Source organism: Elgaria multicarinata, chromosome 10 (genome assembly GCF_023053635.1).
Source record: "Elgaria multicarinata webbii isolate HBS135686 ecotype San Diego chromosome 10, rElgMul1.1.pri, whole genome shotgun sequence".
Classification (NCBI taxonomy): Eukaryota; Metazoa; Chordata; class Lepidosauria; order Squamata; family Anguidae; genus Elgaria; species Elgaria multicarinata.
The window spans coordinates 51,941,115-51,967,176 of record NC_086180.1 but is presented as its reverse complement, the minus strand read 5'-3'; the positions used below and the strand labels follow the sequence as shown (position 1 = coordinate 51,967,176).

Sequence of the window (26,062 nt, the reverse complement as noted above, 5' to 3'; positions counted from 1 at the left end):
CAGGGAAGTGAAAATTACTATATACAGTTTGCCGCATACGAATCTATTTATTGGCACAATTACGTATCTTCTGATTTTTCCCCTCATACTTTAAAATAAATTAATAACATTAAACCTAGCTATTCCATAGTGCTGCTTCTACTAACAGGGGCTACTTAAACATATCTGTTATCTTTGAAATTGGAACTGGAAAGAAGAACAGAATGTTTTAAATGATGTTATGCCATAAAATATTAACACACACAAACATATCTGTTCTGCAGTTAAATTTAAACGCTTCCTGTGTTCCCAGAGTATTTTGTAATTTCCGCAGACACAGTGCCCTTTACACTTAACCTCCATTTGCAATTAATAGCCTGCTTTAAGCAAATGGGAGATCCAATAACTCAAGGTTAGGCAAATACGGATAACAGTTGATGCAATATTAATAATCCAATCAGAAAGTCATTCTCAGTGGGAGGAATAAAGTTCAAGGTTTTACAAATGACAAACTGATTTGTAGCAAAGAGAGACTGCAGCAGGACAATTTTTGAAACGGTAGTCCATATTCAATCCTCTTAAGACAAAAAAAAAAAAAAAAAACCTGAATGCAGTAAGCCTACAGAAGATTGATTTTCACTTTGGATTTTGAACTCAGATATTCAAATACAAAAACACATGGGCTTCTCATCAAACACTAGTAGCCCTGTCTGTATGTAAGACATAAGTTACCGTGGCTGGGTCATTCCAAGTCCTTTATTTCCCATTATTTCCTTTTGAGCTCCATAGAGGGACAGAAAAATGAACCAGGCAAGATGGAGAGATCTAAACTTCAAAGGAACATGGCATTTTAATGTTGTGGTGAGTGAAACAAAGGGCATTATTTGCAGGGCTTTGATACTCTGAAATAAAAGAAAATAAGGGCATGTCATAAGTATTAAGTAAGCTATGGCTGGTTGATATACAACGGCAATAGCAGAAAGACAGAAAGCCCATACTGATAACCAAACTTCCTTAGCATGAGTTCTTTCATCCATGGTAACTTTGTCATCTAGATCATTCTAAGGAGAGCTTTTACCACACATTTGGTGCAGAAAATGGTCATCTCTGCAGGCTCACAATTTTATCAAAGTCTGGGCATCAATGTATTTCACAAATAGCAATGAAAGTGTTAAGTAGAAAGTTAAGTAGAAAGTTAAGTAGAATGCCTTTCCCACACTAGAGGCATTCAAGAGGCAGCTGGACAACCATCTGTCAGGTATGCTTTAGGGTGGATTCCTGCATTGAACAGGGGGTTGGACTTGATGGCCTTATAGGCCCCTTCCAACTCTACTATTCCATGATTCTATGATTCTAAGCACTTACTAATTAATGAATTTCATCCACACTTCTTTCCCCCCATTATTTGTCTCTGTTAACAGAACAGAGACCTTGGTTTGCCAGTGGATAGCTACTGTGCTCCCTCTAGTGTTGTCCATAGAAGTCAGCTTTAATTTTCTATTCACTTTCCGTGAATTTTCTAAAGCAAATCGAAAGGAAGCTGACTAGATCCATTAGGTACAAAGTATGCAGAACAAATAGCAAATACCGATTTTAGTAGAACTCATTCTCCAAAGTAATTCTGATGGTCTATGACCATATTGACTGTATTTGGGGTAGGGGCTTTGGGTGTGTGTGTGTGTGAACAAGTGCAGTCTCTTCCACATGTTTATGCACAGATGGGAACAAGTGAAGAGGACTTGTGTGATCCCTGATTAGATGGCATCACTAGTGTGAATAGTTTAGGAAGCTTTGTTACCATTCTGAATTGGCTTCATTTGTTCTCAGTTACATTAGCATGAAGCCAAGTCTGATTAGCATTATATTCACTACATCTGATTAATGATTATATCCATTACATGATATCTGATTGACTGTCATAATTCTAGGAAGGTAAAGTAAGTTCTAACTAAAGATGGGATGGGGGTGCAAAGGAGCACAATATAGGCTGTACACAGGGATACAATGGCAGCGGTTTGAAAAACAATGATTTTTTTACACATTTAAGGAGAAATATGCCTCATTGAGGGCCTTGCTAGACCAGGGGTTAGCACGGTGTGAGGCCCGTGTTCGCCCCGTGCGTCCAAATGATGCACAGGGGATCCCGGCCTCAGCCAGGGCTCGAGCCGCCCTGGAGCCGTGCTAACCAGAACCACTTGTAGCGCGGTTCTTCCTGCGGTACCGGCCTCAGGTCGGGCTGAGGCCTGGACCACGCACGTGTGGACCGGTCTGCCGCTTTTCCTGGCTACCGCACTTACGTGTGAGTAGCCAGGAAAAGCAGCGGACGGGCTGCAGCGCTCCCGCCGCCACCGAGTCCCTAGCCTCTGTTTCCCGCTCCCCCATGTCCCCGACCTGTGTTGGCCTCTGCCGCCAAGTCCCCGGCCTGTGATGCCCGGAGCTGCCATATCTCCCGGCCGGGGACATGGGGGGGTGGGAAACAGAGGCCGGGGACATGGGGGGGGGAAAACGGAGGCCGGGAACATCAGGGTGCGGGAAACGGAGGCCGGGGACATCGGGGTGCGGGAAACGGAGGCCGGGGACATCGGGGTGTGGGAAATGGAGGCTGGGGACATGGGGTGTGTGGGAAACGGAGGCCGGGGACATGGAGGTGCGGGAAACGGAGGCTGGGGACATGGGGGGATGGGAAACAGAGGCCGGGGACATGGGGGGGCGGGAAACGGAGGCCGGGGACATGGGGGGGCGGGAAACGGAGACCGGGGACATGGGGGGACAGGAAACGTAGGCCAGGGACATGGGGGGCGGGAAACGGAGACCGGGGACATGGGGGGATGGGAAACGTAGGCCGGGGACATGGGGGGACGGAAAACGTAGGCCGGGGACATGGGAGGACGGGAAACGGAGGCCGGGGACATGGGGGGACGGGAAACGGAGGCCGGGGACATGGGAGGCCGGGAAACGGAGGCTGGGGACATGGGGTGGGTGGGAAATGGAGGCCAGGGACATCGGGGGGGGGAAACGAAGGCTGGGGACATCGGGGGTGGGAAACGGAGACCGGGGACATGGGGGGGAATTGCGGGTGGAAGACGTCGGGTGTGGGATCAGACATCGCGGGTGGGGGGTGGGCGGGAGAAGGAGAACGGTGTCGGGGGAAGAGAGAAGGAGACTTAAAAAAAACTACTTACCTTTCCTGGCTCCTGCTGTCTCTTTAAACATAAAAAAATGGTGGCCGCAACAGCTCTCCTCCAGAGCTTGTTGCGGCTCCCATCTGAATAAGGGTGAGATCCTAACGCGAGATCTCCCCTCCTCTCCTCCGGATTATCAGGTAGGTCTAGCAAGGCCCTGAGTCTCCACATAAGGAACTATAGGCTGCCATTTATGAACCTGTTTTCAATGCTGAATTCCTACATCCATTTGACTGATAATATGATGATAATTACCATAATACTGGATATATGACTATAGTCCTGTTTACAGAACGTATCATCAACATATTCACAATTGTTGTTTCCATCCCCAGATGCTATGCATTCACATAGAGGTCTAGAGCCTACATACACAGAGATGTATTTTATAGGTTCCCTCCATACGATCAGACAACTGAATGCATAGGCTCTATTATGACCTTCATTGGACTGCAAGGAGGGCAGGGCTGGGGAGGGGCAGTGGGCATTCCTATTCTCAAGTTTATAAACTCCTTGGACCAATAAGTCACACGGGGCTCTCATGGAGAAAAACTGATGTGAGTCAGGTTGTAAATATGGGTTTTTTCTGTGATCAGCTGCAAATCCTGGACAGTATCCTATTTTGCCTGTGGGCCAGTGGGAGTGGCCACTTACACAACAGGGAACTATCGGTTCTTCTAAAAGCAACCTGGAATGAGCAGAAATTCTCATTTCCAGAATGGGGCAGTTCAGTGGAACTTGCAGAAAGGAGCTCCACTGACCTGTCCCAATCCAGAAACTAGAGTTTCCAGGGTTAGTTTTAGAAATGGTAATTTTCCGTTGCACTATTGGTCGCTCCTGCTGGTATTACAAAACCATCAGCATGAACATAGTAGCCCTCTTGGTTGTTGCCCTCTGTATTCACAGAAATGGCTGCCAGCACGTGCAGCCCAGATCACACAAACATGTCTGTGCATGACATGCAATCACATGGAGGAGTTTATCATGGTGATCTGTTGTTAAAAGAGGGGTTTGGTTTTTTTAAAAAAAGTCCCATTGGCTGATCAAAAGTGCCCAGTTGCACCAAAAATAACCCATTGCATGCTGGCCTGACACTTCAGGAATTGACATTTTAATGTCTTGATTAGTTTTCAGTTCTAGTGACTTCCCCACTTGTATCTGCTATGCATTATGTATAGTTAATCCCATGTGTTTGGTCCGGTTGTTTGTTTTAAAATTGCTACCAGTATAGCAACAGAGGCAGGCAAATTGCCTCCTTGATGTGTATTTAATATAACCCCACCCCTTTCCTTATTTTATAAAAGCAATTAACCACCAATGTTCTATCGCTGAATTTTCTAATACATGCCCAATGGAGAAGCTTAGAAAATTAAGAGGATTTCATGGAAGAGGTATGTAACAACAGCTATTACAATGTGTTGGCTTGTCTTTTTATTTGTCTTAAGTAGTACTGTTCTGGAGATGATGTTTCTGGTTTTATTCATTTTCTACAGACAAAATGAAAAGAATGAGTGTATGAACCTTCTGAGCAAAATGTTCAGGTATAAATAGACTACAGCTGGAGTCCTAGACACAATGCCATTAAGGTGCTCAGCTCTCCTCAGTGGAACTTACATCTGACTAAGCATGCATAGGATTGGGCTGCAGAACCAGAAGCAAACAATGATGGAAGTTATTACACATTAAATCAGCCTTCCCCAACTTGGTGTGCTTCAGATGCTTTGGACTTCAGCTCCCATCAGCCTCAGCCAGCATGACCAATGGTCAAGAATGCTGGGAGTCATAGTCCAAAACTGGAGGGCACCAGGTTGGGGAAATTTGCTTTAATTAACTAGAATAATAGGGAAATCTCTCTTAATAGTACTTCTTGTAAAATTTTGGTTATTAAATGCCAACACTGATTATTACAATTTTCACTAAAAAAAAATTGCATGGGGTCCAGAGACCTTCTCTCTCTCTCTCTCTCTCTCATGTGCTACTAATGTTCTTAATATGTGGTTTGGAGACATGTGCCAAATATGTAAAACACTTGTAGCAACAGAATGAAATTTGGAAATACTACATTCTGAGCCAGTCCTATTAAAGAGATAGCATCCTAGATTATACAGAAACCACCCTGAAGGATCCTTTTCATTTGGTTTTGTAGGAAACCTATTTTGCCAATAATTTTTCTTCTTGTGAAATGCTCAGGATTGCTGGAAAAAGCCAGACTCTATTTAACAAGGAAACCACTGCCATCTCTGGAAGAAAGGAAGAAGTACGATTATGAATTTGCAACTTCCACCTCATTCCACGGGGTACACAATATTGTTCGTACCCAGAGCAGGACACACAAGACACTATGGATGTTAGTTGTCGTGGGCTCCATTATCCTTGTCGCCTGGCAAATCTGCAATCGTTTCATCAACTATCTCAGCTGGCCCACCACAACTTCAGTGGTAGTTCAATACGTGGAAAAAATTGAGTTTCCTGCTGTAACTTTTTGTAATCTGAACAGGTAAGTGACTTCTTTGTGTCTTATTATCTTTTAGGATGCACAAAATATACATTTGTTTTCCATAAAATTTATGTCGAGTGAAATGTGATGGCCATATAATCTGCCCTGGCTCCCTTAATCCATTATTTCCCATACATTTTAAGAGCTGCTTTGGGACTAAAATTCAACACTGGCACTGTATTTCTGCTTTGTGCTCACAGGTTCCAAACGCAAGCAGTAGCTAACCTGAGCATCATTTTCTTCCTGTGGAGCATAGTTTCTGGAGTTCTTCATTTCTTTGATACTGATAACAAATTCAACCAGGAGTTTACCGATTTCCTTCAAGGGAATCAAAATTTCAGCATCAAAGAATTTACAAGGAATAATGGCTTCTTTCTCAACGACACTACATTGCTGAATTGTGAATATTTTGGGAAGCCATGTTACCCAAAGGTAATATTTTTGCTTTTTAGTGTAAGAGGAAATTTAGACATTGTGATGTGTGGGAGGTAGGGATCTGTCTGGAACAAACATTTAGAATGATACTGGAACCATACTTATCTCATATAGAGAGGGAAATATATAATCTCAGAAAGTTTTATAATTTATTTTGAATTTCTTTAGGTGGTATTTTGGAGCTTACCAAATCACTGCAAGGCAGCCAAGGGTGTGTGTTTTCCCCCTTTCTATTACATATCTTTCCATTGCTCTGCAACCTCCCAGGCTGCCTGCATTACGTGATCTGAAAATGCACTATGGGAGGAACAACCTCATGGGCTTTAACTGAAGTGCGGGAAGCCAAGGAAGTGTCCTGCTTGGGCTGTAGGATGCTCTAAAGTGCAGATCAGGTATATACAGAGGGACGATCAATCCAAGCCAAGGTCAGAGCACATGCAGTCAGTCAGTCAAGAGGGTCAGACAATAACAGGAATAGTCACAATAACAGGCAAAAGTCAAAACACCATAAACAGTCAGTACTTTACACAGTCCGGAGGGTGAGTCGGTAGGCAGTCCAAAAGGTCAGTAAACAAGGTATCAGGCAAAGGCCAGGTTCAGAAAACAAGGTACAAGGCAGGATGGACCAAAGTTGTTCCAACGCTGGCTGATTCCAAATGCAGGCTTTTAAGCCCAAAGCCTATTAGAAGAGCTCAGCTGCAGTAACCAAACTGCTCCTTTCAGGGCCCTAGTCCTGAGGAGTCCCTTTCTCCCTGAGGAGACCTTTACTGCTGGCAAGTACTCCATTGCACAGGAGCCTTACTCACCTGTCACTTGAGGCGACATCGCTCCAGGGGGGGTCAGGGGGGGTGCTCAGCCTCTGCCTCAGAGGCAGAGTCCCTGTCTCCTGGCAGCGATGGTCCTGCAACTACTTCCCCCGAGGGCTCAGGCTCCTGTGGGACTGATGGTGGTCTTTGGTCTGGGGCTTTGGCATCTGGGGCACCTTGGGCTTCTGGGGCCTCTAGATCCCCCTCTGAGGAGGACTCCTCAAGTAGGGGCATGACAAGAAGATAAAAGCAATTGTACAGTCAGAGGGATAGCAATCCCATCCAGAACAAGCAATAAGCCTACCTCTTTTACTTGGGTACCACACACCCTCCATCTTGCCAGGAGTCAGTCTCAATTTATTGGCCCTCATTCAGTCCATCACTAAGTCTAGGCACTGGTTTTGGACTTGCACAGTCTCATCTGAATCAGATTTCACAGGAAAATAGAACTGTGTGTCATCAGCATACTGATGGCACTTTGCTCCAAATCCCCTAATGACCATTCCCAGAGGTTTCATATAGATATTAAATAGGGTGACCATATGAAAAGGAGGACAGGGCACCTGTATCTTTAACAGTTGTATTGAAAAGGGAAATTCAGCAGGTGTCATTTGTATATATGGGGAACCTGGTGAAATTCCCTCTTCATCACAACAGTTAAAGCTGCAGGTGCCCTGCCCTCTTTTAAATCTGGTCACTCTAGTATAGCTCCTGCAGCTTTAACTGTGGTGATGAAGAGGGAATATCACCAGGTTCTCCATATATACAAATTACACCTGCTGAAATTCTCTTTTCTATGCAACAATTAAAGATACAGGAGCCTGTCCTCCTTTTCATATGGTCACCCTATATTAAACAACATTGGGGACAAGATGGTACCCTGCAGAACTTCATAGCTTAATTGCAAAGGGACTGAGGCATGGTCACCCACTGTTTCTGTTTGAAATCAATTCTGCAGGTGGATCTAGATCCACTGCAACATAGTGGGCCAGTCCCCACAATCACCATGGTTTAAACAAGCTATGGTGCATGGCAACTTACATAGTCACTTGCTGGCCATGACTTATAGTGTCATCTGAACCTGGGCAACATTGCTTGTTGGAGGGTTAAACAATATGATTATTTAACCTTCTAATAAGCCATGCTTCCTGTACTCAGATGAGATAAGACGAGCAGGTCAGTGATTATGCAAATCATGCCCAGCACATGCCACAGCTCTCTACATGCCATCATGGCTTATTGAAGCCATGATGATTGTGCAAACCAGATCAGAGCCTCCAAGGCCCAACTCATGGAGCCAGTCCAGGGAGATCCCATGGCTGATGGTACTTCTGTTTGAGAGATCAAACAGAAGTAACAGGATCTCATTCCCCCTATCCCTCTCTCAATAAAGGTCATCCATCAGGGTGACCAGGGACAGAATCCAGAATGAAATAGGTTCAGATAATCAGTATCCTCCAAGAGTGCTTGCAGTTGCTCCACCGTGACTCTCTCAAGTAACTTCCCCAAGGAAGAGGCATTCACAACTGGGTGATAGCTGTCAAATACCATTGGATACAGAGTGGGTTTCTTCAGGAGTGGAACCACCCCTTCATGTAGAGATGCATTTCCCAGTCTCTAGATCACCCAGTCATACCCCCTCATAGATCTTATTCACCAGGAAGGGCAAAGGTCAAGAGGGCCCATGGTCAGGCACATTGCTGTAAGCACCTTGTCCACACCATCAGGCTGCAAAAACTGAAATTGAACCCATAAACTCAGGGAGATAGTGGAACCTTTAATTTCAATTAGAAATGCCAACAACCTTACAAAGAAGTATAACCATTTAAACAGCTTGTGTGAAGTAGGAACTCCATGAAGGGAAATGCTTGATTGTGTTCCTTATTCTTTGACTTCCTCCATACTAATCTGTCACAAACAAGGACAAAACTTGAAACTTTCATTATCATCTCATTCACTTGCCAGAACAAGGAGGGGCCATCCATTTATCCTGGAGCTCTGACAGATCACATCATTGCTCTTGCTCTGAGAAAAAAGTCCCAGAGATGTGTCCCTCCTCCACTACACCACTGGCTACAACTCTCTGTGAATACACTAATTCAATTTTCCATTTCCTTTTGCTTTCTTCACTGAAGGACTTTGAGCACGTCTTCACTGAATATGGAAACTGCTTTACTTTCAACCATATTAACATTCCAGCAAAAAGAAGAGTGAGTGTCTCTGGAAGAGGCTTGAGTTTGCTATTTGATGTCAACCAGGTACACTTATCACAATAAAGTGTGGATTCTACCATCCATTCAAAATATGTCTGAAATGTGACGATGAAATCTTGATGGAGGATAGCATCTGTGGGTGACCATAATGATGCAAGGTCTTTCCCCCCACCCCTAATATTTGTCCAAAATCTTTATTGTACTCTCATAAAAACAGATGTGATCTTTGGCTTCACTCTATGATTGGCTTCACTCACCAGAAAAACTCAGTGACTATTGTCAGGGCTGGGGAGCAGATGTTTGTGGACTGCAACTCCCATCAGCCCTACCCAACAGAGCCAGTGGTGAGGAGTTACAGTCCAACATCTGGAGTCCATGATCTCCACCTCTGCCATAGCACATGGGATAAGCTGAATGGTTTAGAATTATTTAGAAGTGGTGATTTACGTACATGGAATTGACTTAAGCCATAAAATGAAATACAAGAGCACCCTTTAATTCCAAGGTTTGTAAATCATGAACTTAGCAATAAGAGTGCAAAGGGGTCAAGTGGGAACTACAATGAGTAATTTGGGGGGAATCTTAGCACAGCTAAGTACAACATATTCAGGCCTTCCTGAACACCACCACCACACACACTCCTCAAGATTGTGGAGAGGTTGAATGATCTACCTCCCACTATGAGTTAGGGCTCCAGAGATGTAGGGCAGGAACAATGTATAAGTGTTACCAGTTTTCCCACTGTGGTGACTGTGGAGGCCAAGCAGTCTGGCACGTGGTTCAGGTACAAGGGGAAGGCCACGCCTGTGGCAGAGACATGACAACTTCCCCACCCAGAGACCAGAAGTCTCCCAAGGGACACACACAGTACTCTAATTGAGCAAGACAAGAGTGGGAAGAAGTTGAGGGCGATTAGCTCCACAGCCCAGCTAGCTGCTGGCAGAAAGGCCACATGTCTTTACAGCCTTCTGTTCAAAGGGCTGTCCAGTCCAAGTCCAGTTTAAAGAACTATAAGAAGAGAGGACAAGGGCCTTGAAATAGTCCATCAATAGCAAGCATCTGAACAGCACGCTGAACAGGCACACAGGTCACATGGCCATATTCTTTCTCGTTATAGTGAGATGTATTGCATTTCTACATTATAGTAATAGTTTATAAATTTGTTTCTTCACACAGAAATTAACATATGCATTTTTTATGCACATTTCTCCTCTTTCGCTTAAATATTCCTGTTTTGACAATGTGTTAAGCAGCCACCCTACTTGGTGGGAGCCAGAGACAGAGAACTGAAAGAGGAAAGAAGTTCACCCATCTTCTGCAGATGAGGCTCTGGCGACATGTTGCTTGGACACAAAATCATGGACTGGACACAAGCAGCAAAGGTCTCCCACAGGGCCCTTTATCAAAGCTTTACTATATATGGATGTCTGTGCAATCTTGAGGTGATCAATATAGAAAGTAGCTAGAGATGTTCTACTGCTCTATCACAAATTCCACTGCCATGGGCAGGCAGCAGCTCAGGCAAGATGGTGCTGGCCTGAAGATGGGGCTTGGTCAGGACCCTGGATAGGTCTGAAGGTGCTGATTCAGAGGCCAACAGCTAAGTTGCAGGACCAGAAAAAAACAAGGAGATAAGTCACCTCAACACTGGTTTGGAACAACTGCCAGGGCTTTATAGGCTGGACAACAGTGTCACTCTGAAAGCTCCGCCCCCCTCTAGTGCTGTATCTGGTCATCTTAAGGCCCTAGTGACTTTTTATAGCAGTTGTTAGCGTCTTCTGTGGGTGAGGTTTGGAGTTGTGGTGACTTAGTTGGGGGATGTTCCTCAGGCTCTTCCGAGTCTGATGGTAGCAGTACTTCCCAGGGTTCAGTGGATGGGGCTCAAGACCTAGGGCAGAGGGCCCTACTTGGGAAGGAATGGGGATCACGTCCAAGTCCTCAGCAGTGCTGCTTCTCAACAACTCTACCTCTGGAGGTTCGTGGTCTTGGGCCATGACAGGAGAAAAGGTTAAGTATTCCTCTTTCACAATGGAAATGTATTCAAGCAGTACAACTCCAACTAGCCTTTCGATCAAGGAGTTGAAAGACTAATTGCTAGAGTGTTACTGCCCGCCCACACGAACAAGGGGAAAATGTATTTCTTAGTAAGATGTTTGCTTTTGCCAAAACTCCTGATTGTCATAACCACAAAAGAATGTTACTTTAAGTTATTTAGGCTGGCATACATGCTACTATCAGTATGGGTAGGATGTCTGAACACAGCCCCGTCTTTCCAGCTTGAAAAAAGAAAATCAGTGGCTTGGCAATTTCAGCATTTGAGAGCCTGACCTTGAGCTTTTCTTGCTTTAAACAGAAGATTCTATTTGTCACTTTTGCGTGAAAGGAGACAGCCATCTACAATTCCTTTCCCTGACAGGAGCAATGCATAGAAGACAGGACAGGAAAACACGAGGGCAACAACTCCTTGCTGTTCAAATTCTCTGCAGGGAAATCCATGGATGTGTCTCTCAAGTTGTGCCAGTCTTTCGAGTTCACATTAGGCTCACATCAACTTCTGCAATTTGCCAATTCACTAAAAACCATGGCCTAAATTCCCCCTTTCCCCTTCTCCTTCTGTGTAATGATCCAGTAGTGACACAGTTACATCCGAAGACATGAAATTTAGTCACCCCAAGCCAAATTCAGTTTCTGTACAACTTGTGGCCCTCCAGATGTTTGGGCCTGCAGCTTCAATCAGCCTAGCCAGCAAAGCCAATGGTGAGGGATGGTGGGAATTGTGACAAATCGTATGAAGAGCCACAAGTTGCCCACCGCTTCTTCACATAAGAAAGCAAGAAAATGAGCAAGTGAGTAATGACTCAAGCCACTGATTTCCACTTGAGGTGGTGTTTTATATGACCTTCCGTTCAAGTTGCTAACATGCTGATAATAGCGTCATTTATTGTGTTACAGTTCAAATATATGGAAGTCTGAATTCTAGGAAAGATTCTGTGTTTCTTCAAAGACAGTCATTCCACTGTATCTGCATTTCTAAATGTCAACTCTGATCACTTCAATGGTTAGGTTACCTAAGGCAAAAAGCAATAAACACAGCTCATGTGGCCATTAGTCATTCATGTTTAACTCCAGAAAGGACCAATATAATCAACTGTTATTCCTATGCCTCTCAGTTAATCATTTGCCACACCCACACAGAAGAGAGGTCAAAAAAGCGAGGACAGACAAATGACCTTTTATAATGGATCTGTATTGTACCTGTTTGATAACTATGGTAGCATGATGGACAATGCTTATCCTGGTTTTAAAAGGGAGCACTTTGCACATTAGAAAATGTGAATTTCTCTTAATGGTATGAAACAGGGCTATGGAAGCTGATTTATCCATAAGAGAATTGAAATGAATGTAGAGCAAACTGAATTTGCTTCATCAGGATGGTTCGGTGTTCAGTGGGATGACTCTCTTGAAACAGATCTAGAATTTATCCCATTTCTTCCCCTTTAAAGCTTTTTTTTTTTAATTAGGCCAAGTTTACTGATGACCCTGCTCTTGGTTTTGTTGATGCTGGCATCACCTTTGCTATCCATTCACCAAAAGAACCTCCTCGATTTGATGGTTTAGGTGTAGCTACCCCAGTAGGAATGCATGCTCACGCTGCTATACGACAGGTGAAGGTAAGCATTCATGTAAAGATACGAAGAAAAAGGACTAAATGTATTGTCTGTTTATTTAACTGCCCAGGAACCAAAATTCTCATCATTTGAATCCACAAATCATCACCATCATCACTATCACCATCACCACCGATCTAGCAATTTATATGGCAGCTTCAAATATCAGACTGCAATCCTGTGTTCCCTGGAAGGGTGTTCCAGGGTCCATTGTATTTTTCAGATCTTATCCTCCAAGGGCAGAGAGAGAAGTCCACCCTTGGGTTCCCCCATCCCAGCCTCTGTGGTAACACTCACAGCCCTTAACTTCCTGACACTATTGGAGCTCTGATTGTGGTAGAGGGCAAAGGAGGAGGATCAGGGGTGTGGCGTGGGTTAGTCAGGGGACTCTCCACACAGGCCACCAGCATGGGGAACATTTTACACCAGCCCCTGGATTTGACATAAATAATTTTACTCACATTGCTGGCAATGGAAGATTATCTATCTATCTATCTATCTACCTATCTGAACACCTGATGAGGAAGAGGGAGGGAAAAGGTTTCTCTTCTGCCCAGCTGGGCTCAATCTAACAGAACTGTGGATGTCTCAGAGGCTCCAACGATGGAGCTTTCCATAGTGGTATATAGGATTGCCCTGTAAAGATGCTATGCTACATACAATTGAAAGGGAAGAAATCCCATTGCAATCAGACGGCCTTACGTCAGAGGAGTTGCATTTTGAATTATTCAGTTTTCATTATTAAATCAATTTATCCCTGATAATAGACAATTTTAAAGTAGAGCCAAAAGAAGAAAGGGCAAGGAGGAGAGGAGGGATGGGGAGGGGAATGCAAAGAGTGAAAAATGAATTTGGAGGTAGGATTCCAGTTCAGGTGACTGTTCTAGGTGCAAAACTCCAACGCAGTGGTTCAGAACTTCTTTCAGCTTAAGGGCCGAATTCCATTTCAGAGAACCTCTTGAGGGTCACATTCTGGTGATGGGTGGAGCCGAAGGAAAAGGGGTGGGGCCAAACCCCCCAAATACCAGCATATTTTGGCTTAGAGCTCTTGCTGCCAGCTCTTACTACTCAGTTACTACTGAGCCTTACGAGAGGCATTTCAACCTTTTAGAATTTGTGAAAAACTGCCCCAAAGCCTGGAAACCACCAAACCATTTAGGGGTTGAGGGAAATGGGGTGGGGCAGGTGAAGGGTGTGTGACCTTCTGGGGAGCTCTGGAGGGTTCCTAGCTGTCCTCCAGTGACTGGCTCACCTAAAGAACAACAAGGACCTCTACTGAGAGGCTTTGCCTTGATTTCAGTTCTGTTTGTATTGAAAATGTTTATTTTCACAGCAATCACTCTTGTGGGTTATTTGTATGTGTGTGTGCTTTTAAAACATTTGTTCAATAAAAACTTGACTGTAGCAATGAATACCATTTTCTACAAACTTCTTTCTTTCTTTCTTTCTTTCTTTCTTTCTTTCTTTCTTTCTAGACAATTATCCAAGAACACCCATGGGGAGAATGCAACCCAAATATCAAGCTTCGGCACCACAAGATCTATAGCACCTATGGATGTCTACAAGAGTGCAAGTCGCAGCATATACAAAAGCGGTGTGAATGCGTGCCATTCATGTTACCAGGTATAACTGATCAAGTGCTAGATTCACTTTACAAAGGGTGTTCAAAGACAATCAGTGAGATGGTAGGAAACACACTTTAGGGACTCACTTTAAGCCAGCCTTTCCACACCTCGTACCATGACTGGCTGAAGGTTGTAGTCCAAGTTGAGGAGGGCTACCTTAGGCATCAGGACAGAATCAAAGAGTTGGAAGGGAGTTTGGAGATCATCCATTCCCACCTCAATCCAGGCTCTGCACCGCAGGTGCAGCTACATCATCCCTGGACATTCAGCCTCTTCTCAGAATCCTCCAGTAAAGCAGAATCCACCACCTCTTGAGGCCATCTGTTTCACTGCTGGGCAGCTGTTAGGAAGCTTCTCCTAACATTTAACTGAAATCTGCTTCCCTGCAGTTTCCAGCCCTTTGTTTTAGTCCTGCCCTCTGGAACATCAAGAGACTAGGTCTGCTCCATCTTCTGCATGACAGTCTTTCAGATATTTGAAGACTGTTGCCATGTGAACTGCCCACAGAGTTTGGGCTTTTGGACGGTATAGGGAAATAAAATAAATTAGGGCTGTGCACCGCCTCAGATCTGAACCCTGAATCCGAAGCAAATTGGGGTGATTCAGACTTCTGAATCTCTGATCCAAGGCAGTTTGGGTGAAGGCCGAGGTGGCCCGAAGCCAAAACCAATTGGCTCCGAAGATATCGTGCGGCCTCTGCTGTGATTAGTACCTCTATGGCCACTGTAGTTTGCGGCCATAGAGGTACTAAACAGTTTAGTACCTCTGTGGTCACAAACTATGGTGCCTATAGAAGTACAAATCAGCAGAGGCTGTGCGATATCTTAAAATTGTGCGGCCTACTCCCTTGTGCGGCCTATTGTGCGGCCTATGCCCAGAAAAGTCCGAGTCTTGGAAGGCCTGAATCTTGCCTCAGCACCTAAGCTGAGGTGGGTCGGGTGTGTGTGTGTGGCTGCACAGCCCTAAAATAATTAAGTAATGTTTCCCTTTAATCAGCTCCTCTTCAGGTTAAACATATGCAGCTCTTTCAACTGTTCCTCATAGGACTTAGTTTCCAGACCTCTCACTATTCTGGTTGCACTTCTCTGGATGTGTTCCACCTTGTCAGTGTCCTTCTTAAAATGGGGTGCCCAGAAGTGAGAAGTTAAAATGCCAATAAAATATTCCTCAAAACTACAATATATTGATTATCACTATATAGAGGGGGAGTTGCTGAGAACTGCCCCCTTCCATTTAGTGTGCACCATTTCCCACACTGTTCCAAAGGGTCCCCAGCACTGTAGGAGGGAATTTCTGAAAATCACCCTTCCGCATTTCACTGGTGGATGCCTTCCATCATCTGAGATACACCAACTGGACATCACCCTTAAGAAATCACAAATCACATACAGAAATCACAAATGAAGAAACCACTTCTCAGTATGTGGGTGTTTCTACATGAAATATGCCTATATGGCTCAGACTAGGGATGTTGGAGAAATCCATAATGAATTCAAATGAGATTGAATTTCTGTGAATCTGACTTGTGGATTCTGACATGGATGACCTTCCTCTGAGTCACACAGGTTCTGTAGACTGGCAGACCATGTTGTTGTTGTTTACTTTTGAGGGGGAATTTGCACATTTGCAAATGAACAAAATTATCATGCAAAAAGTCTAGTTCTGTTAGTGAATGGATGACAGAATGAAAGACACCTGACAATACGCAAAACACAGGCAGAACAGATTTAACAAAATCTGTACAGCCCTAGCACAGATTAAAAGGAGATGATTTAAGCTAGGTGGACAGGGATAATCAAATCTTTTTTATTCCATTCAGATGTTACATATTGCCTTCAGACATATACAGTACATTGCTCATGGAAATAAAAGTAATATTGCCAAATACTTAGATTAATAGTTTTCTTACCAAATAGTTAGGTTATTGACTCAAATTTGTGTTTTTGATGCCTTTGTCTCTCTTTTTCTCTCACTCTCTAACCCCCACTGTTGAAAAGGAAATGGCCCAGAATGTGACATGGAAAAATTTTACAACTGTGTGTCTCCTATGCTGTGTGAGTAAAACCAAAGAAAAACAATCCGATGATTAGAGACCAATTTATAGATACCAATGTGGCACAACCATAGTTCCCACATGGCCAAGTAGCCATGTTGTGGCGGTAATGTCTGCAATTGGCAAGCAACTAGATGTATCCGCTGGCTCATTTGATTAATTCCTGCAGTAGTACCACTGAACACTAGTGAGATGTGGAGCTAGAACATAGCACAAGATTTCCCCAGCCTGTGGAATCCCAGTCACTCAAAAGCAGCATCTACAGCAGGACAAAATATCAATCAGGGTTAAGCTAGAAGTTAATCAGAGCCTGGTGTGTCCTGCTGATGGGAAGCAAAGTGGACCAAGTTTGGATCAATGGTTTCTGCAGGGGCTTCTTTCAAGGAGGAAGGGACTTCGTTTTCCCAGAATACTTTCAGTGTTCCTAACTGAAAGCTTCCATCACTCTAGATCAGCCTTCTTCAATCTGGGATAATGGAACTTGTAGTCCAACACACCTGGAAGGCACCAGTTTGTGAAGGTAGCTCTAGATGAACTATAAATAACTAACCCCAACTATTTCTAAATGTATGGTTTTATCAACTGTATGGTTTGATTTTGATTTCAGAAGTTCCAAATACTCTAGATAATTCAGTGAGAATGACCAAATTCACATCGGTCTACTGGAAATCACATGCTGAACACTCCCTGTGATTTATCCCTTTCATTTTGTCTGGCTGCTGATATACATTCATTTTTTCCAAAAATCCTGCAGTCAGTAAAACTCCCTAACCAAAGGATATACTTTATTAAATCTGTGGTTTGGGAAGATAAACCAGATATAACTTTTGTGGATTTCATTACCATTCTTTGTGGTGGTGGTGGGATGGTACAATGGCATTTTCTCCTGAGCAGACATTTATTTATGAAATTGTTTCCCATTTTAGATAACATAGAACTCACGGGATCGTGTTCAGTAGGAACATATAATTCCACCTGCCCAGTACCTTGTGAGGAAACAGATTATCCAACCACTATTTCCTATTCAACGTTTGCGAGTGAAAAGGCTTTGAAATTTCTTTCCACAAAGCTGAAGAAAAGTCCAGAATATATCAGGTACTTTTATTCTTAATTGTTATGTGGTCAAACAATGTACTAGTTCCAGATTTAACTATACTCAGAGAAGACCCAATGGATTAAACCCATTGAAGTTTAACACAATCAATTTCTATGGGACTACTAAAAGTATCAGTAAATCTGGAATCAACTCATTTTCACATGCATGTGAACAACCTTCATTGAACTGACTGAAGCCACTGATATTCAGGACATGCTGACTGCCATGTTGGTTCCCAAAGGAGAGAAGATACAAAATAGGTATCGTTATATTTTTAATTGGGCCAGTTTAGCTTGGTGTAAGGTTATGCTTATTCTTACACCAACCTAAGTAGCCCAATCAAAGATCTGTTGGACTGTATAACATCTAAATTAGAGATTGGGGTTGGTATTCTTTATTAGTGCAATCCTATGTATATTTAGGCAGAAAAACGGTCCTACATCTCCCAGCATGCCCCAGCCAGAATGGGATGCTGGAAGTTGTAGGTGGGGGGTTTTCTGTCTAAACACGCAGATTCCAGCCTTAATTCACTAGGCCAGATGTAAAGATTGACCACACAGGAAATTGATTAGGAAATAATATTTGAAAATATCTGCAGAACTTTTAAGCATACATGGCTATTTCATACATCTTTGTTCACTTTAAACAAGAAAAGGGGCTCAATTTGGCATGTTGATTGTTCTCCAGACAAAAAAGAGGCATGCATTTTCTTATGGTTCTCCAGATGAAACATTTCAATTTCTTTTGCTCTTGCCTCATATCTCAAGCTCTTAGGAGGCAATCCTATGCATGTTTAGACAGAAAAAAGTCCTACAACTCCCATCATTCCCCATCCATGTTGGCTGGGAAATGCTGGGAGCTGCAAGACCCTTTTCTGTCCAAACATGCATAGGATTGCACCCATATCTCCAACATCTTCATTCCTAACAGACTTCTGCCTCAAATCCTTGCCTAAGCACTTATTCTACTTTTATAACAGATTAAGCAGGGTTTGAAAGCCAGTGGTGAGGGATGCAGCTTAGGCTGACCATATTTTGGAAACCAAAAAGGAGGACAACATGGCCGCCCCAAGGGGGCGTGTCCACCAAATTTTCTAACCCCCAAGGGGGTGTGCCCACCAACATGAACAGCCCCTAAGTAGTCATGCCCACCCAGAAACAAGTCCCATTGATTTCAATAAAGCTTACTTCCAGATAAATGAATACAGGATTGCAGCCTCTTCACGTCTGTTCACCTTACAGTAGCAAGTGCAAGCCCCTCCTGTCAAGGACAACCATGCACTCACAGAACCTGGCCTCGTGGCTCATGCCACCAACAGGTGCTCTCCAGAAAAATGCTTTCAGAGCCTAGGAGGTCCAGACACACTCAAGGAAGTCAGGCCAAATCATGCTATGCACTCACATAATTATCTCACTAGGACAGAACAATTCTGGTACAACATTTGAGACATTAGCTGCCATGCCACAACAACAGTTTGTTCACAAATAATTGAGAATAAAAAGTGAACATGCCAAGATAAGTACAGTTGTCTACTGAGAGGAAACTTAGTATAGCTGAACGAGTAGCCCATGCTTGCAGTGTAGAGCAATTGTCTTTCAAATCATGCCAAAAGACAAACAAGCTGCTTTTCAAAACCATGGGTTGTATTCAGAGTCTAAATTCCATTCATTTCAATGGGTCTAAGACTAACATTGGATACAACCAATTGTTCTTTTTCATGGGATTTTTCATACACCATTGTCTTCATCTTCTTGCTATTGGTTAGACAAATGTGTATGGCAGCTGCAGATTAAATGCAACTAGTATGCTGACATGAATACTACTAAAACCAGATATCTCCAATATATTATACTGATTTTACTGAGGCAACTGCCCCATCATTCCAGATGCTCTTACAACAACTTTCAGATATTCCCATTCAGTTACAACGAAATACAATGGAAAACTTTACTGAGGTATCATTTTATGGCAATTCCAAACCCACCCTCCCTAAGACAATTAAAAACAAACAAACAAACAAACCTCCACACACACACACACACACACACACACACACACACTTAACTGGGGGTCAGGAGGAGCACAATAAAAATCCAGGCCACACTCATGAAAGGCAAAATAATAATAAACCACAGCAACCCACACAAGGAAAAATAACATTCATCAACATAATAAATCCACACAGGCATACACACACCCAAGGCAAACTAAACAAATAAACAAAAACACCATTAAAAATACAACACACCCATATACTCTCCCAAAGCATTGTGAGCATCATCATCCCACACATGCACTAAGGCAAAAACCAAACAAACGAGAAACATACATACACAACCGGGGCTAAAAAGTAAAATACAAATCTTCACACACCAACATACTCACCCACTAATAATTGTTTTAAAATACACCCAAGGCAAGCCCACTCACCCAATTAATTCATCAAAACCAGTACCCAAAGAATGTATAGAAAGTCAGTGACAATTTATTTCATCAATGCAGCCAGAGATTAAATCCAATCTACCGCATTCACTATAGGTTGCAGCTAGAGGCATTTCATTTGGACTTCAATTACTTTAATAACTCCCCCCCCCCCACATACAAGAGCAGCAATTCCCAGAAGTGTAGAGAAACATGCCTGTCCAAAATACACACACACACACACACACAATTTATATAGTTGAGCAACTTTTAAAACCACTACTTGAAGAGATGCCTTCTTTTTGGAGACCTGGACATGCTGTGGCTGGGAGGGAGTTGCTGGACAACAAGGTGGGCTGCGCTGACTCAAGCAAGCAAGCTAGTATGGCCCCCAAAAAATTCAAGCCTCATGAGTGCCTAAGGCGGCTGAAGAAATGCTGGGTGGAACAGAGAGCAAGTCTGGGCATGTCCCGAAAATCAACCAATTTTCTGTCTTCCTTTTTTAAATTTACCCTTTTTTGCCCTCTCAGTCAGTTATAAGAACATTGTTTTTGTTTTTAATAGAAGGTAAAATTAAACGTATCCTACCTATGCGACAACAATATTCCACAGCTTCTAATTCCAGGGGAAAGAAAGGAGAACAGGGACAGCCAAACAGCATGGGCTAGCAGCCCAGTAAAACACATCGCTCCAGCCTCTCACCGGCTCCAGCCCCGCCCCGGCTCCAACTCCAGCCCTGGCTCCGGCTCTGGCTCCAACTCCAGCCCTGGCTCCAGCTCCAGTTCAGCTCCAGCTCCAGCTCCAGCCCCGGCTCTAGCTCCAACTCCAACTCCAGCCCCGGTTCCAGCTCCCCAGCTCCAACTCCAGCCCTGGCTCCAACTCCAGCCCCGGTTCCAACTCCAGCCCCGGTTCCAACTCCAGCCCCGGTTCCAACTCCAGCCCCGGTTCCAGCTCCAACTCCAGCCCCGGCTCCAGCTCCAGCCCTGGCTCCGGCTCCACCCCCAGCCCCGGCTGCAGCTCCAGCTTCAGGCTGATTGTGCAGGCCAAATACAAGGCCAGGTCGGGGCTGGGCAGGGCTAGGGAACATGCCGGGTTGTGTATGTTTTCCCCAGAGTTTTGGGGGCCAGAGCCGGTTGCCCTGGAGATACTTCGTCTTACCGGAGGTCTCCGGGGTTTCCCGGTGCATCTGGTCACCCTACCATTGTAGGCCAAAACATCTGAAGGCCCACAGGTTGCCCACTGTTGCTATAAAGCTGGGGTGTTGAACCCCTTTCAGTCTGAGGGCCAAATTCCATTTCAGAAATGCTCTCGGGGGCCACACTTCAGTAGTGGGTGGGCCAAAGGCAAAAGGGGCAGGGCCAAAAAGCACCAGCATACTTCAGGTTGAAGCTCTTATTGCCAGTAAGTGAGCCTTAGAAGAGCTGTTTTAACCTTTTAGAAGGGGGGGGGGGGTACTGCACAAACTCTGGGAAACCACCAAATGGTTAGCAATTGGGGAAAAGGGTAGGGCCAGGGGGAAGACTGGGGACAGAGGGAAGAGGTCTGGCCATCTGTGGAGCCCTGGAAGGCCACATTTGGTCCATGGGGCAGAGGTTCTACACTCCTCTTCCATTGCCTTTATTATAAACATGCAGAATTGTGGTGAATGCAAAAACAAGAACGCAATACATTAAAATAGCTCTTGGGACAATTAGCTTCATATTTGAATAGAGGAGTGAGTCAAGCAGGCTTGGCTCAGCTTAAAATGCACCCACAGCTTATCATTCCTTATCTTCACCCGGCAGATGGTAGCTGTGGTGAAGTCTGTTAGCAGCACAGCACACACATTTTCTTCACTCTTGCTTACCTAATGCAATCATCCACTTGAGCCAACCTTGCAATCTCAATTACACAAACTCACCAGTCTCTTGCCACAGGAATTTCCCAGGAATGGCCAGTTCACAGGTTCCAATAGGCAAGTCCATGAGGGTGGGTAGCTTAATGTTGATCTTCTGCTTCTTTCAGTCCTTGTAAGCATAAACAACTTGTGCTTATGAGCAAAAGATGGGCTTCATGGGTAAGGTGCCACAATAAGCATCACTTTAAGCAGGTCCAGAACAGGGCAGGGAGATTGTGAACAGGGACTGGACAATGATTCCACATTACGCCAGTACTTTTCTAGCTGCACTTGATGCCAGTCCATGTCCGGGCCCAATTTAAAGTGCTGGTATTAACATTCATAGCCCTAACTGGCTAGGGGTCAGGTTATCTGATGGATCGCCTCCTCCCATATGTATCTGCCCAGACCCTAAGATCATCTTCAGAGGTCCTGTTCCATGAGTCCCTGCCAAAGGAAGTGAGGTGGGTTGCTACCAGGAGGAGGGTCTTTTCTGCTGTGGCACCCCGGCTGTGGAATGAGCTTTCTAGAGAAGTTAACCTGGCACCTATGTTTTACTCCTTTTGGCACCAGGTGAAGACCTTTCTATTTTCCCAGTATTTTAGCATGTTAACATACTAATCTTTTAGCTGTTTAAAATTGGTATTTTAAATCTCTGTGTTGCTGCTTGGATTTATCTGGCTGTACTTTCATATTGTGGTTTTAAGTTTCTATATTTTATATTTTGTGCTGTATTTATGGATTAAATTTTTGTGAACCACCCAGAAAGTTTTGGCTATTGGGCAGTATAGAAATAAATAAATAAATTTAAGCATAAAACATCATTTTATTATAGATGAGGGCCCTTTAGATCAGGAGTAGTCAACTTGTGGCCCTCCAGATGTTTTTGGTTCACATCACCTCTCACCATTGACTAGGCTGGCTAGGGTGAATGAGAGTTGTAGATTAAAACATCTGGAGAGCTACAAATTGCCCACCCCTGTTTTAGATAATCTCAATTGTCATTGAAATAGGGTCTGAGTTAATCAACACCAACAGCAGTTTTATTACTGATCGTGTAATCTTCACCCTTTGATGGCTAAATTACATGAGAAGTGGAGGATTGTATCTCCCAACTTTTCTAATTTTGCTGTAAAGCAATTTGTAGCAGACTCCAGTTTTTATAGATTTGTGTGCTTGGGAAGAAGGTGGAGTTACCACTTTCCCCCTGTGTCAAAACAGAGAGCTTCAGCTATTGGGTGGTATAAAAATGCAACAAATAAAAAATAAAATAAAACTTAAAATCTGTATCTAGCAGCTACATCTCCCCCACCTCATTTTTGCTCTAGAGTAGGTGTACAGGCCTGATTCAGATGTTAAAAGCCCTCCATGCTAGGGTCCCAATCGAGATTGGGGACCCAGTGACTATTGTAAAGTAAACATTTAAATAAGACAGCTTCTAGATACAAATCACACCCTCAAACCTATTGGCTCCATTCAGGTGGGAATAGAGACGCTATACAGTTTCTCCACAGGGTCACGTAGCAGCTTTGGTATGCGAGGGTTTTGACTGTAAAAGTGATGAGATTGTAAAAGTGATGTGGGTAGAAGGGTCCCTCAGAGCCACTGCTCTGATAAAAATTGTAGCTGCTTTTAACGAAGCATAGAAAGGCCATGGATCTTGTGATGTTCAGCTTTCATAACAACACTTTTATTTAGCTCATTTTGTCATTTGATTATTGTTCACAAATGGGGTGCTATCTAGTAATTTACTCAGTGAAGCATGACAAAGTAAAGGAAAATATTTCTGTTCCCAAGTGATTAACCAATAGGAACCAAGCAAACATATTAATGAGTTTACATCATAAATAATTTGATAGTAGTGTCAACTCATTTTTCAAAAATGTAAAAGGGTAGGCACAACTATTTACAGCCATATTCCAAAGATATATAACAGTAGCATCTTGGTTATGTCAAGAAATTTAAACAAAGGGGTCCATTAACAGGGTCATTAACGTAATTATAATCCAAGTGTCCTGAAAGGAGAATGTCCTTGAAGAACAGAGTGGTCACATCAATTAATCCTTCATTTTCAGAGATTGTTGAAAATTATAGAAGTTTGTGTTGTCTAACATGTTCAATAAGTAATATGCAGTATTAAACAAAATTAAATATGGACAAAGATGGCTAAAGTGACTAATAATAATAATGTAATTAAAGTGTCTATTATCCCTAGGAATAACTTAGTATATATTGACATCAAGTATCATGATTTGAATTACAAAATGACCCAACAGCAGAAGGCATTGAGTATATCTGAATTGCTTGGTAAGTGATCTCCTATTAACATTTAAAACAACCACCACATTTCTGGGTCATTGACAACATTACTAAATGTTCTGCATCATATTGATTCTCCTTGTTTTCCAGATAAGCATAAGTTGGATCATGATGGGTCATGATATAATTTACTATATTATTGTAGTAAATTTCAAGTCACTAATAAAATGGTCAAGTCATGTGTGTTATCTTGGGTTGGATCCAGAGCAGGTTAATTGCACTTGGCCTTAAATTAGTTATTGATTTTAATGACAGCTGGATGCAACTAACTTGCACTGAGTCCAACACTGTCTACACATGTAAAGCATGAAAACATGGAGGAAATGGTCATGGCACATATTTTCATTCTAAATCATAAATAGCACTAAATTCATCGAACTTCCTGCACAAGTGAATTCAAGGCGGAAGGTTAGCATCCCAGTCTGATTTCTCTTTATTTAGAATGAAAACATACTGATTTCAAAGGGACTTTTTTTCCCCAAATAAAGATGCACAGAATCGCAGCCTTTTAAAATAATAACGCCAAACTGATGTGTTTCTTTCTTTCTTTCATTGCAGCTGATGTCGGTGGTCAACTTGGTTTATTTTGTGGAGCCAGCATGATTACTATCATAGAGATTGTTGAGTACATTTTCACCAATTTCTGTTGGGCGTGTGTCTTCTTTTTACTGAAAGCACCAGAGATGCCTAACTGGAATGCATCCGATCAGAATCCACAAACACACAAGAGAAGAATACAAGAATGTTAAGGGCTTGCAGAAAGAGAATGAAAGATGAACCTTTCTTGTATGTAAACGACTTTGTTTTTTAAAGGTAACGCAGGGGAATGTAGTGTTCAGTTCTCTTGCGTCACTCCAAAATTCAATTACTAGAGAAAACAGATTTGTTCATCCTGGAAAGGTACTTTTTCAGAAGGCTGGGCAGAAGTGGGGCAAAGGTGAAGAGCTGTGCAAATCTGGCCTCTAGTGCTTTGCACTGAACACTAGCCTCAGTGTTGTGCTACTTGTGTTTTGGAAGGGCAGGGCACGCATTCACTCCTCTACCATGCCTAGAGGATCACTGCCCAGAAAGTGGATGAAGCTGAATGACCACAACTGCGATCACTCCCATCAAATCTGGGAATGAATTGGAGGGTATGTTAATTTTGGAACTGTCATAATAAAGAATCTTTATCCCTAATATTGCATATAGAGCCTACCTTGTTTTAAGTATTTTTATCTCAAATTCACTAACTCATTTGACTGTGCACTGTTGCATAAGGTAGACCTGAGATTTTAATAGATACTGTCCAAACAATAGTAGTCTATGGATCCTGCACCCAAGCAATCTCATGAATTAGATGGACCAACCACAGCGGGGAAGTAGACATTGGGGGATGCACGTAACCCCCAATCTGCTTCTCTTCCAGATTTGCAACTTCCAGATCGGGTCCGCTCCGCCTACGGTCCGCTCCGCTTTGCTGCGACGCTCCGGATCCGGATCGGAGCTCTGCTTTTTTCCCCCATAGGCTTGCACTGAAATCCAAAAAAGCCTACAACTTTTCTTCTGTTAATGTTAGAAACCTCAAACTCGGCACCATGATAGCTTATCCATATCCAAGCCTCGAGCAAATCCAAGCCTCCCCTGATTTTTGGGGAATTTTTGAAAATCAGACACCTCATTTTCAGACATGGGATTTACTCCGACATTTTGACAGATAAAAACTTGGAAGCGGGCACCCTCACAGATGCCATCTAGATCCACATTCATGGCAAGTTTCAAGCAAATCCCATCATCCCCTGATTTTTTGGGGGGCTTTAACCTCTAACGCATCACCCCTAACCCTAATTCATACCCCTTTCGATATCTCTGTCAATTTTCATGTTAGAAATGTCAAATTAGGCACCACAACA

The 26,062-nt window shown here is 43.4% G+C and overlaps 1 protein-coding gene across 7 annotated transcripts; it reads left to right on the top strand.

Annotated features, from left to right (window-relative positions):
* Window positions 1-548: 548 nt before the first annotated feature.
* On the top strand, window positions 549-25,349 carry ASIC5 (acid sensing ion channel subunit family member 5). 7 transcript variants are annotated; one of them, XR_010025882.1, is made up of 11 exons: window positions 549-840; window positions 4,655-4,702; window positions 5,308-5,658; window positions 5,859-6,090; window positions 9,035-9,157; window positions 12,634-12,783; window positions 14,256-14,403; window positions 16,403-16,459; window positions 17,385-17,553; window positions 22,260-22,424; window positions 24,067-24,146. XR_010025882.1 is itself a non-coding variant. In XM_063135148.1 (11 exons), exons 2-11 carry the CDS (start codon window positions 4,677-4,679, stop codon window positions 24,917-24,919), a joined length of 1,491 nt encoding a protein of 496 aa, XP_062991218.1. In that variant the 5' UTR covers window positions 552-840; window positions 4,655-4,676; the 3' UTR covers window positions 24,920-25,349. The 7 variants fall into 7 exon arrangements, 6 of the variants coding, with proteins under 6 accessions (XP_062991220.1, XP_062991218.1, XP_062991215.1 ...); XM_063135148.1 differs by lacking the exon at window positions 22,260-22,424 and adding an exon at window positions 24,729-25,349 and having other exon boundaries at window positions 552-840; window positions 9,035-9,109; window positions 24,067-24,158; XM_063135145.1 differs by lacking the exon at window positions 22,260-22,424 and adding an exon at window positions 24,729-25,349 and having other exon boundaries at window positions 553-840; window positions 24,067-24,158.
* The last annotated feature ends 713 nt before the right edge of the window (window positions 25,350-26,062 follow it).

Bases quoted from the DNA above. Each gene is read 5' to 3' on its own strand.
- ASIC5 (XM_063135145.1), top strand. From the start codon at position 4,677: ATGAACCTTCTGAGCAAAATGTTCAG. The intron at 5,659-5,858 runs GTAAGTGACTTC...TTGTGCTCACAG, and splicing joins ACTTTTTGTAATCTGAACAG to GTTCCAAACGCAAGCAGTAG. The intron at 14,404-16,402 runs GTATAACTGATC...ACTGTTGAAAAG, and splicing joins CGTGCCATTCATGTTACCAG to GAAATGGCCCAGAATGTGAC.